Genomic DNA, 14,940 nt, shown 5'->3' on the forward strand with positions numbered 1-14,940 from the left:
ATGTTTATATTTGTTGTTGAACTAATCAGCATAGGTAACAACTTTGATGTTTATATTTGTTGTTGAACTAATCAGCATAGGTAACAACTTTGATGTTTATATTTGTTGTTGAACTAATCAGTATAGGTAACAACTTTGATGTTTATTTGTAAATGCACAGTAAAAAATAAAGAAAGACACATTCTAATATTTCATTACATAACTTAGTCTTGAAACTGATAAACAATAGAAAATATGAAAGGAATAACCACATTCCCATGTGGTTATTAACATATTTTTGGAGGCTAAACAAAGCTTATGTATGAGCAGAACATGTGTGGGCTCATAACATTAAAAAAGTTAACCATCATCTCAACTTAATAGATTACATGTTTACTAACCTTTTCTGTTTTTCAGCTAGAACAACGAAGATCAACCAGTTTGTCTTCTAAGAATCAGGTATAAAATTTACTGTATATCTGTGTAGAACTTTTATAGTACATTAACTGTATTTTTGTAACATCTAATAAAGGTGCTGGAACTAACTATAGTGATCCATAGTTTAATGTACAAAAAGTTGTAATTAATTGTGTTTGTAATGTTGTTTCATAAATGACTGTTATTTTTTCATATTGTATATGATTCTATGTTATTAAACATTCTACATGTTTTTTGTTTGGGTGAAATTAATGAGGAAATTCTTATTGTTTATGTATGTGTTGTAAGCAGGCATATCATGTGTTTTCTGCCTTTCATATTTTAATGAAGAATTTTTCAAAGTTTTTCATTTATTCTAATCATTTGCAGTTTTCACACAACACACAGTCCAGAAAGTCATTAAATTGATGTCTTTCTAGCTACCTTTGTTACTTTGTAATTTTATTGAAGTCACACCTTTCCTGCCTATGTAATGCTGCATGTTGTACAAGAATGAAAGAACCAGCCAATGTCCTCCATTGGTTAGTCAGGTGATCTCTTAAGGCTATAGCCTCCTATATGAGAACGACCAGTCATGTAGGTAGCTATAATCATTATGGGTAAATCTGATGTTTCTTGGCAAGTAAGAAAACTTTGACTTAAATATTCTTGAATAGATCTTGATAGCGAAGACATTTTTGTTCCTTAACTTAAGTGAATTGGTTGAAAGGAAGACATTTCGATGGAGAAAAGTGAGTTGATTAATCCACAAGTCCAGTGAAAGGTGACTGTCCAGCATCCCAATACCAAGTACACACTCTATTTTTATTTTGGTGATAAATAAAGATTGTGTTAATTTCATGTCTTACATCATCTCCAGTTACTTCTTTCAACCTGAGAATACCACAAGTGTCATGCTTGAATTCAGGCAAGATGCCGTAGATCTAAGTATATCTTATCAAGTGGAATACAGTCCACTCAGAATTCTAAGTATCATTATTAGATGTTTCATGAATAAAGCTGTTACTTCCGAAACGGACTCATCTCCTCTCACAAAAGAAAAGATATTTCAATCGTTATCTGCCCTTTAAGCACTGCTAAAAGAATTTTTAGTAATCAATGCACCAGTCTTTGTACTCCACCAGTTTTGTGCCATTTCTGAACATGTACATATCATGTGACTACTCCCCACCAATAGTATTGTGCCACCTATAAAGGTGAAGCTATCTTCCTCTGCTATTCCCATTTAATCCTCACACATAACACAGTTTAGACATGTATTTGATTTTCTCAAGTGTATCTACAGTTAATTCAACAATTTCTAATTTTGTGTTTAATTTCATTTGTTTTCACAAATTTGCTTTCGAAATTTTCTTGTTCCAGCATTATATGTGTTTTAGTATGAATTTTGGGTTTCCTGTAGCGGACATTGATATTACTGCAACAGGCAAAAATGCTCATGGCATAACTTCCCAGGACAAAGGTTAATTTTATCTGCTGAGGAAGCGCATGCCTTGGTTTACAGGGAGTTTTCTACTTATTTTCAGTGTGACACTGCTTCTGAGGAAGAGAACACTCATTGAGTTGCCACTTTGGTCTCTCCTTTTGGCTCGGCATGGCCAGGTGGTTATCGCACTTGACTCTCAATCTGAGGGTTACATATTTGATGCCATGTCCCACCAAACATGCTCATTCCCACTATTCATTGGTAAAAGAGTAACCCAAGAGAGTTGGCACTTGGGGTGAGGACTAGCTGCCTTCTCTCTAGTCTTTCATTGCTAAATCAGGGATGGATAGAACAGATAGCCCTGGGGAGGGGGTGGTAATAATGGTACATTCCTACCTCTCCACTGTTGTCACTAATGTTACTGAGCCAGGGAGTACTGATTCCTGGTTTCTGTGCTTTCAGATCCCGGGTATCTTTTTCTGAGCCCACTGGTATCACATTGTGGTCTTCACTTGCCTTTTTCCTGGCTCACTCTATCTGATGGTGGTTCTATTATCTTTCTACAAGATTCTCATCATAAAGTGTTCCCTCATTCCACAGGTATTGCCACTCTCTGTCTTCATGCATGGTTTTGTCTTCTTTATTGTCTCAGTCTAGGGCCTGACTCCTTCCTTCCTGATCCACAAGACCTTCTTCCATGTCCGTTTCTCACTGATATTAGTATACCTCCAACTTTGATCTCTTTACCATGGTTTCTGTCCTTCCCTCCCTTCCTTCCCTATTCTTCACCTGGTAGTTTGTCAAAGGTTTGTCCACTTCATCTGTGTTCCTGCTTTTGGGCAGCCTTGTCTATCTTCTTCCATTTATTCTGGATTTTGTCTTTCCCTGACCTTTCCTTCCTTTCTTTTCCTTTGCTTTGCCTGTTGAGATCCAATGTGGTCCTTTATGCCCTTTCCTGTCCTACATTTCACCATTTGTCTTAATGTTCCATCTACCTTCCCTCTCTCATGAACTAATTCCTTCTCCTTCTTGTTTGTGTTTGTCATCATTCAGATTTTAATACCATTCCTCCTATGTCATCGTCTGTCCTGACCTTGGTCCTTCCTCCCTAGCACCTATGCTGCAAGTGACAGTGTTCTTGCTTTCACACACATTTCCTTACCTTCCATTTCCCACCTGTACTTTCATTCCGATCCAGATAGGCTTCCATGTCTGGTTCATTCCTTCAGGTGTACCCCCCAGTGGCACAGTGGTATGTCTGCACACTTACAGTGTTAGAAACTGGGTTTCAATACCTGTGGTTGGCAGAGCACAGATAGCCCATTGTGTAGCCTTGTGCTTAATTACAAACAAAAGCAAATCCATCAGGTGTTATGTGGTACATTCTGCCCCTTATTCCCTGGAACCCTTCATTCTCCAGTGTTCTGGAACATGTTACTTCCACCGGTTGAGTTTGTCAATTTCATTCGGCTGGCTTATTCAGACTTATCCATGGTAGATTGCCATCTCCACAACGTCTTTTCACATCAAATTCATCACAATATCTTTTGCTGCTCGCCTTCGCCATCTTTTGTGGGAGATCGGTCGGCTGGAATGTGAACTACTCTCAATACCTTTGTCATTCATTATCTGCTAGATATGGCTGTGTCTTCCTCAGGTGGATATCATCTTCCTCCAATAGCAATTCTACACACATCCATTTCCCTTTACCTCAAGTAAGTCTTATTGCTTCCCTTCATCTGTGTTTTCTTTTCAGCTTCCCTAATCTTAGCTTCTTCTTTATAGAACCCACCTTGTGGTGGGTGTTGCCTGGTCAGGTAAACTTTGTTTCAAATCCTCACTAATTAAAGTAACTATATAATGCTTACAGTTAAGTTGGGGGGGGGTTACTGTAAGATTACTGGGTGCTGTATTAGAAATCATTAAAACTATATCTTTGGTGAACCATCACTCATGGACTTCATGAGTAAAGCAGAAGGGGATTTCTGCCGATCCTTTGATTCCTTAATTAGGTTTGGCCTGCTTTTCAAAATAGGGAAACTCAGTCACCTATTGCACTGTCTCCTGTGTGACATTCCTCCAGACTCCCCACTGCCTTTTTACCTCTATTTTCGTTCTAGTGGAGCATGGGAGTTCTTACCATTCTCAGTTCCCAGTTGCTCAGTTCCATGTTACTATACTTATACTTGTTTATCCACACAGTTCCCTAATGGTGCTTTTCCCAGATGTTTTCTCTCTGGGTAGACCACACTGAATAAAAAAAATGATCAAATAATAATTTGGGCAATCTTATATGAAAACCTCCTCTAATTCCAGGTTCAGGATGACAACGATTGCGTGCAGTAGACGCTTCTTTTCTTGTTAATTCTAGTTGTAGAATGTTCTTTTCAGCTTCTACAGTTGGGCTTGAAAGACTTTGTTTGCCTCATAATACCTGCAGTGGGATGTCTGTGCTATGTTCCTATAGTTGGACAAATGCTGCTTGTCCTCTTAATTCCAGATACAGGATGTCTCTGTCTTGCATTTATGGTTGAGTAAATTATGATTTTGCTCATTATATCAGCTACAGCTATCCCTATTCTTATGGTTGAGTTGAGGCAGTCCCAAGACCCCATAATGCTGGATTCAGTTTGTCGTACTTCTTGCTCCCATGGAGGTTTTTGGGAGTTGGTTTGATTATGGTTGTTGCTTACTTCATCTTTTTAATTCTGGTTGCTTGACGTACAACACTGTTTACTTACAGTTGGGGTTGTTGGGTATCGATAACATGGTCTACATGCCTTAGCCACTTGCTGTTATTAAATCTTTTTTTCTCTCCTTGTATGATGCTACACTTGCATCTTCTTAACACTATACATTTGTACAAGCCCTACGTTTTCTGTTCATTTTGTGTACCTTTCCTTATTCCTGGGCGAAGAGCATACCTGTTCCAAAAGTAGTGCAATACCCCACAGAGGTGTTTCATTTTCATCCCCAAGCACATCCGTTCATTCTGAGTGGTTGCTCTCTGCTTGATTTGTTCTTTGTGCACCAAACTCCCTCCACCTTTGTAATGTGGGATTTTGGCTTTTGTGTGAAAGGAGGTAAGTCAGTTTCGGAAGTTAACGTTTTCCTACACTGAAAATGTGTTTCTAATAGGTAATTACATCTTTTCCCACCATTCTTCCCCACTAAAACCAGTGTTTTTGTTCTAGTACCTGCCAATTCTCAAAAATGAGGATTGAGTGGAAATAGCAGAGGAACCTAGCTGCGCTATTATAGTTGGTGGAACACTATTGGTGGAAAGTAATCACATGATATGTACATGTTCAGAAATGTGTTTCTAATAGGTAATTACATCTTTTCACACACTTCCCACCATTCTTCCCCACTAAAACCGGTGTTTTTGTTCTAGTACCTGCCAATTCTCAAAAATGAGGATTGAGTGGAAATAGCAGAGGAACCTAGCTGCGCTATTATAGTTGGTGGAACACTATTGGTGGAAAGTAATCATATGATATGTACATGTTCAGAAATGGTGAGAAACTGGTGACGTATAAAGACTGGTGCACTGATTACATCTTAGCAATGCTTAGAGGGCAGACAAAGATCAAGATAGCTTTTGTGTGAGAGAAAAGGTAAGTACCTATTAGAAATACATTTTCAGTGTAAGAAAACGTTACCTTCTGTTTCATGAACAGAAAACATTCAGTGAAGAGGAGGTTAACCAGGCTCTTAAAATGCAAGAGCTCCTATATCAAGAGAAACTCATCAGAAAGGACAAAGAGTGGAATGAACAGTTCAAAACTATGGAGAAAAAGAAGCAAATTTTGGAGAAACAACTTACATATTTGAAAGATGTATTAGCAGTGAACAGGTAATTTATGTTTTCAGTAATTATAATGGAAAGTATATAAATTTTTCAAGGATAGAATAGGAAGTTAACACACAGTTAAACACAATAAAAAATTATATATTTGTTTGGAACAGTGGATCAATGTTCATTATGAGAAAACAATGTTTATAACATAACCTAATGTTTAGGGACAACAAGGGACCTATTGATCCATCTCAGCTGTCCCATCCTCTAAACTAAACAAAAACTATTTTTTTAAAACTTTAAAGCCAGCTCTTATCTTTCATATAGCTATCAAGCTTTCTCTTAAATGCACTTAAATTTACTGTCTCCACAACTTCTGAAGGCAACCCATTCCCAAGGCCAACCACCCTGTTAGAAAAATAGAACTGTCTTAACATGAAGATGACTTCTACCTTACCAAAATTTATATTTGTGTCACTTAGTCCTACTATTCGTACTGCTAATTATGAAAAAAAATGATGCATTGACACTATCAATTCTCTTTACAATCTCAATCAGATCTCCCCTAACTCTTCTTTTTTCAAGAGAAAACAGTTTGAGAGATTTCAACCTCTCCTTATATGACAACCCCTCCATCCCAGGCATCATTCTAGTAACCCTTCTCTGAACCCTTTACAACAATTCAATGTCTTTCCTAAGGTGAGAAGCCCAAGACTGACCACAATATTACAAATGTGGCTTAACCAGTGACCTATACAAGGAAATTATAACCTTTTTAGACTTGTATTCAGTATTTTTGTAGTTACAACCTAAAATCATATTTGCCCTACCACTAGCAACAGTACACTGCTTGGATGGCTTTAGAGACTGATCAATTATTACACCAAGATCCCTTTCTTTCATAACTCTGTTAAGGTTATTCCCAACCAAATTATACTTATAATTCAAATTATGATAACCCACATGTATTATTTTCATTTATTGTAATCAAAATCCATCTCAGGTTTTATAGGAGCCAGATTCTTTACAGTAGGTATCTGTGATTTGTTTGCGATAAATTTGAACAATAAACAGCCACTTGTTTTAAAATAATGTACAATAACAACTTCCTTATAAACATGTCTTTTTTTTCTTTGCACAGAATGATTTTACATTGATCTGACCTCCCACAAACGACTTCCTGACAGATGCGACATACAACCGTGATTTTTTGGCAGAGGTTGAATAACGACCACTCTATAATGACTTTTCTTCATATCAGTAATGTAATTTACAGAGACACATGAATACAGTGTATACAGTATGGAACAAAGAGGTCACATGACTGGAGATTGCTTCACAGCATAACATATGTATCTTGGTACCTCAGGGTGTTCAAGTCAAACTCCTTGGTACATGTAGGTATTTCAGTTTAAAAACTTTCAGGTCCTGAAAGGTAACCAGGAGTGGTCAGAAACTGTTGTTTGTTTTTGCCCCGCTCATGGAATTAAGGTTTATTCTTTTAGTGAATGTAGTAGATTTTGAGCTAGTGACCTAGACCTTAAGTAACTTGATGAGAATTTACTAGCAAGACTAATTTGTGCATGGCTAATAAAATGCCTTAAGGCATCCTGGAAAGTTGCGAATGTCTCAAGCTGAGAACAGAAAGTTGCTGTGAAGAAGAAGAAGGCTCAAAGTATTGATATAGAAATGTGACATGGACATTGATATAGACCAAAGTTGTGAAAAACAACAAGAAAATTAAAGAAACATGGAAATTAGAGAATTTTTAGTGAACTTGAAATTGTTTTAATACAACATATTACAATTTATGTAGTATTTGTATTCAGAGAGAATTACCTTATTAGGTATTGGCTAGAGTCTAGCAATAATTTAGTTCAGATATTTATTCTTATTCCATTACTGATTCTTTTACATTCTTGGAATGATCCCTTTTCAGAACTGAGATCAAAGGATCCAAGTTTCAAAGTGAAATTGTGATTTAGGGTGAGGCTATTTTATTCAATTAAGATATGTAGCTTCCAATGTTTGGTTCTTTGTATGAAATTACAGATTACAGCATTTTGTATAGATATACTGTGGAGTTTTTGAATTGCAATGGTGGTAAATACAAGTATGGGATGTTTTTTATTATGTTTGGTGAGTCAGGTTTCCAATTTTCTTCTGGTTTCTCTGATGTAGAATTCTGGATATTTATTGCATGTTATTTTATAAATTGATACTAAAATCGTGTGCTGAAAACTAACAATGTAATGCTTCTTGACTCATGAACATTCAAAGTGACTCTGTTAAATGTGCAAAACAAACAAAGATGGACGATTTTTTATGAAATATATTTTGTGTCATTTTGTAAGGACTTATATGTAATATCATTTGCAAATTTAAGTAATTTATTGACCATTCCTTCATCTATGTCATTGATGTAAATCAAAAAGAGAAAAGGTCCGAAGGCTGAGCCCTGAAGTACCCCACTTGTGACATTAATAGAATTTGACTGAACTCCATTTGTAACAACCCTCTGCTTTCTTCCATCCAGCCACTCTTCTATCCAATTTGCTAACTTATCCCCCACACCTATAGAGATAATCTTTTTACAAGCCTTTTATGTGTCACCTTGTTAAATGCTTTCTGAAAATCCAGATACACCAAATCTACACTTACCCTCATTTACATAAGCAGTAATTTTTTCAAAGAATGTCAAAAGATTTGTAAGGCAAGATTTTTCCTTAGTGAAGCCATGTTGACTATCCAATAAAATTCTAAACTTTGTTCTGCAACTTTTCAAAGCGTCTTTTATCAGACTTTCCCAAACCTTTCCCACAACTGATGTAAGACTAATGGATCTATAATTACTGGGACAATTTTTATTACTTTCCTTGAAAAGAGGAGTTACATTAGTTAACCTGGCCAAGGAACCTTATCATTTTTTAAACTTCCCAATTTTTTCATAACAAGCTCAGGATTAATGCACTCATATTGTCTGACCCTACCTCCATCTATCAATTGTTCAAGATGAGGAATACTGCCTAAATCCTCACTAGTAAAAACCGAGGAAAAAGCAGAATTTAATAGCCCAGTCATTTTACAATCATCAGATACAAGCCTTCCTTTATCATTCCTTAAATGTCCTACCCCATGCTAACATTTTGGTTACCATTAATGTACTTAAAGAAATCCTTACTGTTCATTTTTACATTTTCAGCCAATCTTTTTTCATACATTCATTTGATATCCTAATTTTGTATTTGACCAACTTCCTTGATCTTCTATAATCTTCTAAATCTCCCATCATACCAGTTAATTTAAATTTCTTAAACTTGTGATGCTTTTCTCTAATTTTTTCTCTTATAAGTTTTGTGAGATTTTTACTTGTAGCTACCCATTTCTTTCTATAAAGAATATGTTTATTTTCAATATTTAAGATTTGATCCTTAAAAATTTTCCACATTTGATCAGTGTCTCCAAATAACTCAGCTGCCCAAGTCACAACAGATAATTCTTGTTGAATTCCTTCAAAATTTGTTTTTTTGAAATTTGTAACCAAAATATCATTATTCCTGATCTCCATATGCAGCAAAACATCAAACCTAATAGAGCAATGATCACTTACACCCAGATGTTCCCAATTTCCACCTTCACAACAATATCTGCATTAGAAGTTAACAATAAGTCTAAAATAACATTTTTTCTATGTTTCCTTGACCGACTGGTAAAGAAAACCATTTTGAACAGTTTCCCAAAACTTTCTCCCTCATGCTTTGACTCTAATATTTCCCAATCTATATGCCTGAAATTCAAATCACCCATAATTATGACCTCATTAACAGCTGAAATCATAATCTTACTGTAAAGTTTCTCATTAATTTCATCAATATCATCTGGTGGTCTGTAACAAATTCCCATTAAAAGCCTTTTTCCTTTATATGCACTAATAGAAACCCAGATGGATTCAATTTCCTTGCTAGTATCTTTGATATCCTCAACTTCAACAGGATGTAATTCACATTTTACATATAAAGCCACTCCTACCCTTCTGTTTAGTACTCTATCCCTATGAAATAACCTATCACCCTGTATTTCAAGGAAATTTCTGTCATCAAAATCATCTACATATAATCATATTTCAGTTATTCTTATTATATAAAAATCCTACTAGTGCCCTAAAGTCATCTGTTTTAATTCCTTTAGTTCTAGCTTTACAATAGTAACAATTAAGCCTGTCCTTAGAACTACTTCTATACTCATTTTCTATGCTAAACTTTTCTCTACATCTTTTATTTTTTTGCATTTAGTTTATCCTAGCCCTCCTCATTTTCTAGGATTAATAATGCTCTAGCATTAATTGTGGACCAAATATTAAGTGGCTATCTAAAGTTAATTCTTGTTGTTCTTTACAGTATGATTTAAAAAGTAAATACGTAAAAGGAATCTTAAGGGGTTCATATCTTTTTTATTTTTTGTTCTGTCTTCTCTACATTTGTGAGAGCAAAGCAATTGCAGTCTTTCAGATCTCTACATGTAATATGAGAAACGTTTACACTACATAAAAGTTCAATTCATAACGTGATCCATTATAATTTTTTTTTTCTAAGAAATTTCTGCAAGGTTTCAAATAAAGTATTTTTTCCCCATTCATGGTCAAAATAAATTTCTTGCTCTTTGTTGCATATGGAAATGTGCATTGTTTTTGAGAACCACACTTAATATCTTCTGGGAAATAATGGGGTATCTGGATTGAAAATATTTTATAAATTTTAAAAGCCTAAATATATAGCAAAGTTTTACCAATGCAATTATTACATTTCTTTTAATATATTGGTTGACATCCTGGGAAATGTTTAACAATTATAATTACTACACTTCTTTCCCTACTAACTCAAGTTACAGCATGTATATATAAGAAAAGTTTGACTGTGATAACTACTACAGTTTTTGTATTAACTCAATTTACAGTAAAGAAATCACTAAACAACATTATTTTTCAATAAAACTTTCATTTTATATATATAGAAAGTATTCATATTTTCTTTTGAAACTGTCTAATGTCTTAAAAAAATGCATCTATTTGTTATAGTAACTGTAGTACAAAAATATATGAACTTGTATGCCTTGCTCTTAAGACTATGCCAATTTCCCAACCCTTTGCCAGTAAACCCTAATTTGCGAATCTAACAGTATTAGCTATAAATGTATATATGGAAATATAAAATACCTGGGATACTCCAGTTTCCTAACCCTTGTTCAATAACTCATATGTGCTGCAACTACAACAGTGTTAAATGTGTAAATGTTCAAAAAAGAAACTTCAACTTGCATTAAACACCAGCCATTTGTAAAAGACTAGCATACCCTGTAAAAATAATTTCAAGGCTGGAAGGAACTTTGAAACACCTTACTTGAGCCATTATGATTGTGGCATTGGAAAACTTCCTCTTACTGGATATAAATTTGAAGAGTGGACCAGAGGATGAACAAATAGGTTGGTCATAAGGTGTGGAATTTTCTACCACACATAGCTTACAGTCCGTTTCCCAAACTAGGATAAAACATGTTTAAGATAACATACAAATATACATAGTTCAAGTATCTGCTTTAGAAAGTTGTGTGTTGAACAATGGGAGTAAGGGGGGGGGGGTGTAGGTCCTATGGGTTATCTATAAATTAACTAGTAATATGATTTACAGATTTAGTAGCAACAAAAATATTGATTTACTTCTCTTAACTTCACTTATAAAATTTGTTAGAATGTACTAATTGTAATTTTGTTTTCTATGCATTTTGAATAAGCCTTTTGTAAATGAATTTTGAACATATATAATAGTTGTTTAATTCTGACATTATAATACCAGTTTTTTAACTGTGTAGATTGACAGTTATTACTATGGTAGAATTTTTAATATGTTAGTCATTGCATTTTCTATTTTACATGTTAATTTTTTGACAGAAAGTGGTGAATGTTTCTATAATGATAGGGCAGTGACATCAGAGTTAGTGAGGCTGGTGAACAGTTTTCTACACCAAAAGGAAAATGAGCGTATTGAATTAGGAGAATCAAATCAAGATTTGACGAAAGAAAGAGATCAGGTATGTTTTGTCCTAAGAAGTAAAGACTGTAACTTCTGCATAAGGCAAGGGTTCACAATATTTGAATTATGCTGCTTAAAATTTGGTATATTTGTATTAAGAATATTTTGACTGTATTGTGCAAACATATACACCAGTGAACTAGTGTCTGAAAATCTTAGGTGATTTACCAAAATTAATCAATGTGAATTGTAATAAAATTAGTTTCTTGGGAGAATTGTATAAAAAATCAGAATTATTTGTGGATTTGAACCAGTGTGATTCTTATTCTACAAGCTCTGGAAACAGAGATTTTGGAGTTTTATAATAACTTTATTGTTTTATTTAACCTGAATACACTAGATATAGAGAATTTAAAGCTTCAAGGTAACCAGTGTGATTCTTATTCTACAAGCTCTGGAAACAGAGATTTTGGAGTTTTATAATAACTTTATTGTTTTATTTAACCTGAATACACTAGATATAGAGAATTTAAAGCTTTATGTTAACCTACATGTTTCTCATCCTGCAAGCTTTAGAAATAGAGAATTTATTTGGTAACACGTTGTTTGTTACCCTGTATCATTGAAAAAATATAAAATATAATTTTTTTCAGTCTCAGCCTCTCTTGCATGATATAGTACCATCATTGATGCTTGTAAAAAAGTTCCTGTTACTATCATTTGGATCTAATTTAACCCGTGCATTGGTGGTGGTGAATGTGCACATTTCACAACCTTTCAACAAAGTATTACATATTTGATGTTAGAGCTACCAGCTATTCATTTTACTTAATGCTGCTTATTTAATGACAGTTTATGGTAGACGAGAGTAAATACCATACACAGTATATATATAGAATGTTGGAAAAACTGTGTATATATACATTTCAGTGATGCTTGAAGCTATGCAGATCCAACATCAAACTTTACAGTGGACAAAAGTATTTTTATTCTTAATGTAAATATCACTTTGCACACCAACTTGTCAGTTTGAGTTGGACAGATGTCATCAATTCACAGACATATCTTGAGTTCAAATATTTTGTAGCAAATCTGTTTTTGTTGTTGTTTGCTTGCAGCAGATTTGAATTCTGTTACTAAAAATCTGTGACATTTTATGTAGATACATGTAAAATGATTTCCATGGTAATATGTTGTAGAATATAATTAAAAGTAAGAAGAATTTTGATAGTAGTGTGTTATTGAATACAATAAGATGATTTCCATGGTAATGTATCATAGAATATAATTAAAAGTAAGAAGAATTTTGATAGTAGTGTGTTATTGAATACAATAAGATGATTTCCATGGTAATGTATCATAGAATATAATTAAAAGTAAGAAGAATTTTGATAGTAGTGTGTTATTGAATACAATAAGATGATTTCCATGGTAATGTATCATAGAATATAATTAAAAGTAAGAAGAATTTTGATAGTAGTGTGTTATTGAATACCTCATACAATAAGATGATTTCCATGGTAATGTATTGTAGAATATCTCTAAAAGTAAGAATCTTGTCATGGTAATGTTGAATGTTGTTGAATGGACAGGCTCTAGAAGACCTCCAGAGTGTGGAAAGTGCTTTTTCTGACCTTCACAGAAGATACGAGAAAACAAAAGGCATCATGGAAGGCTACAAACAAGTAATTTGTTTTTAATGCTTTGCTTCTCAATTTTTAAAGGTGTTTGTGTATATAACTAAGAGATGTAACTGTGTTTTTTGTCTCCATAAAATGAAAGCAATATACTGAAACTCATTACTGATTCACACTAAAATTACGTACAGGTATTAATACCTAACAATACCTTGTGTGGTTAAGTAATATTGCTCCACATTAATATGGTATTTATCTGTTAATACATAACCAAGTATTAGCCATTCAAATGACCAAAAATAAAACATATCTTGAGGTTTAGTTTTTTATTTTAGTCTTTGGTCTCTATCATAATAGTCCTGGCTTGTCTCACACTTAGTCTGCCCCTGGGTACAACAGTTATAAAACTGATTCATGACCATGAAGTGTAACCATTCAGAAAACTGTGGTGTATCACTAACTATAAAAGGCTTATTCCCTTTGTTCTCTGTTGAGAATACGTTCACTCTCCTTTTTTGGTAATGCTCAACAATATACACTGTCAGTTAGCAACAAAACTATCACTTCATTGTTCTTAGGCCAACTATGGTGTTTATGTTGAATGCTCAATATTCATGTTGATTTGTTAGGAATGTTTGTTTTTTTACTCTTTATTTTTTTATAACTTCAGTGATATAACAGTAAAATAGTTTAATTCAGAATTTTTATGACATTAATTTGTAGTTAAAAGCAAAATAAAATTTACCAAGTAGTGTTTTAGCTAAGCCTTATGTGACATTTATGTATTAAATTAGACTAAAATAGACCTACTGTTACTAACGTTATAGAGTCAGTGTTTAATAAGATTTAAGTGGTGAATGAATGTTAATTAATAAATATTCTTTTGGTATTTTAACACATATATTATTTACTTGGCATTAAAACATAAAGAAAATAAAACCTTTATTACTACCAAATATCTTTTATCCTTTGTACAGTTGAAAGAGTGGAAAATTTATGTTAGAATATCCACACTGTGTTTTCCATTTCCTAACCTAGGGTACAGTGAAAAGGCTCAGGAGTGCTATTTAAGTCTCTTTCAGAGTGCACACGTACCTTTGCTCATGATAACATTTCATTTTTCTGCATAGTTTTTACTAAAAATATTGTGATTAAAGAATTACTTCAAGACTCCTGATATAAGTGAAGAGTAGGTGCATTTTGGAGGTACAGATAAATTTGTTATTGTTAAATTCTATAATTTTCATTAATCATTCACAGTGGTTTCTCATCATTTTGATGGGCTTTTGTACTAGTAACAACTATAAAACTGATTCATGACCATGAAGTGTAACTATTCAGTAAACTGTGGTGTTGGTACAACAACTATAAAATTGATTCATGACCATGAAGTGTAACTATTCAGTAAACTGTGGTGTTGGTACAACAACTATAAAATTGATTCATGACCATGAAGTGTAACTATTCAGTAAACTGTGGTGTTGATACAACAGCTATAAAACTGATTCATGACCATGAAGTGTAACTATTCAGTAAACTGTGGTGTTGATACAACAACTATAAAATTGATTCATGACCATGAAGTGTAACTATTCAGTAAACTATGGTGTTGATACAACAACTATAAAACTGATT

At 33.8% G+C, this 14,940-nt stretch overlaps 1 protein-coding gene across 1 annotated transcript in view; it reads left to right on the forward strand.

The window, feature by feature from the left end:
• The first annotated feature begins 351 nt into the window (after positions 1–351).
• Positions 352–14,940, forward strand: part of LOC106475829 (transforming acidic coiled-coil-containing protein 1-like) — a 21,286-nt gene continuing 6,697 nt past the window's right edge. The window contains exons 1-4 of the mRNA XM_013936502.2: positions 352–438; positions 5,524–5,699; positions 11,615–11,726; positions 13,261–13,353. Of these exons, the coding sequence (XP_013791956.2) occupies positions 5,563–5,699; positions 11,615–11,726; positions 13,261–13,353 (342 nt within the window). The 5' untranslated portion in view covers positions 352–438; positions 5,524–5,562. The remainder of the gene's footprint in view (positions 439–5,523; positions 5,700–11,614; positions 11,727–13,260; positions 13,354–14,940) is intronic.

The sequence above is a fragment of the Limulus polyphemus genome, unplaced genomic scaffold (genome assembly GCF_000517525.1).
Source record: "Limulus polyphemus unplaced genomic scaffold, Limulus_polyphemus-2.1.2 Scaffold9241, whole genome shotgun sequence".
Taxonomy (NCBI): Eukaryota; Metazoa; Arthropoda; class Merostomata; order Xiphosura; family Limulidae; genus Limulus; species Limulus polyphemus.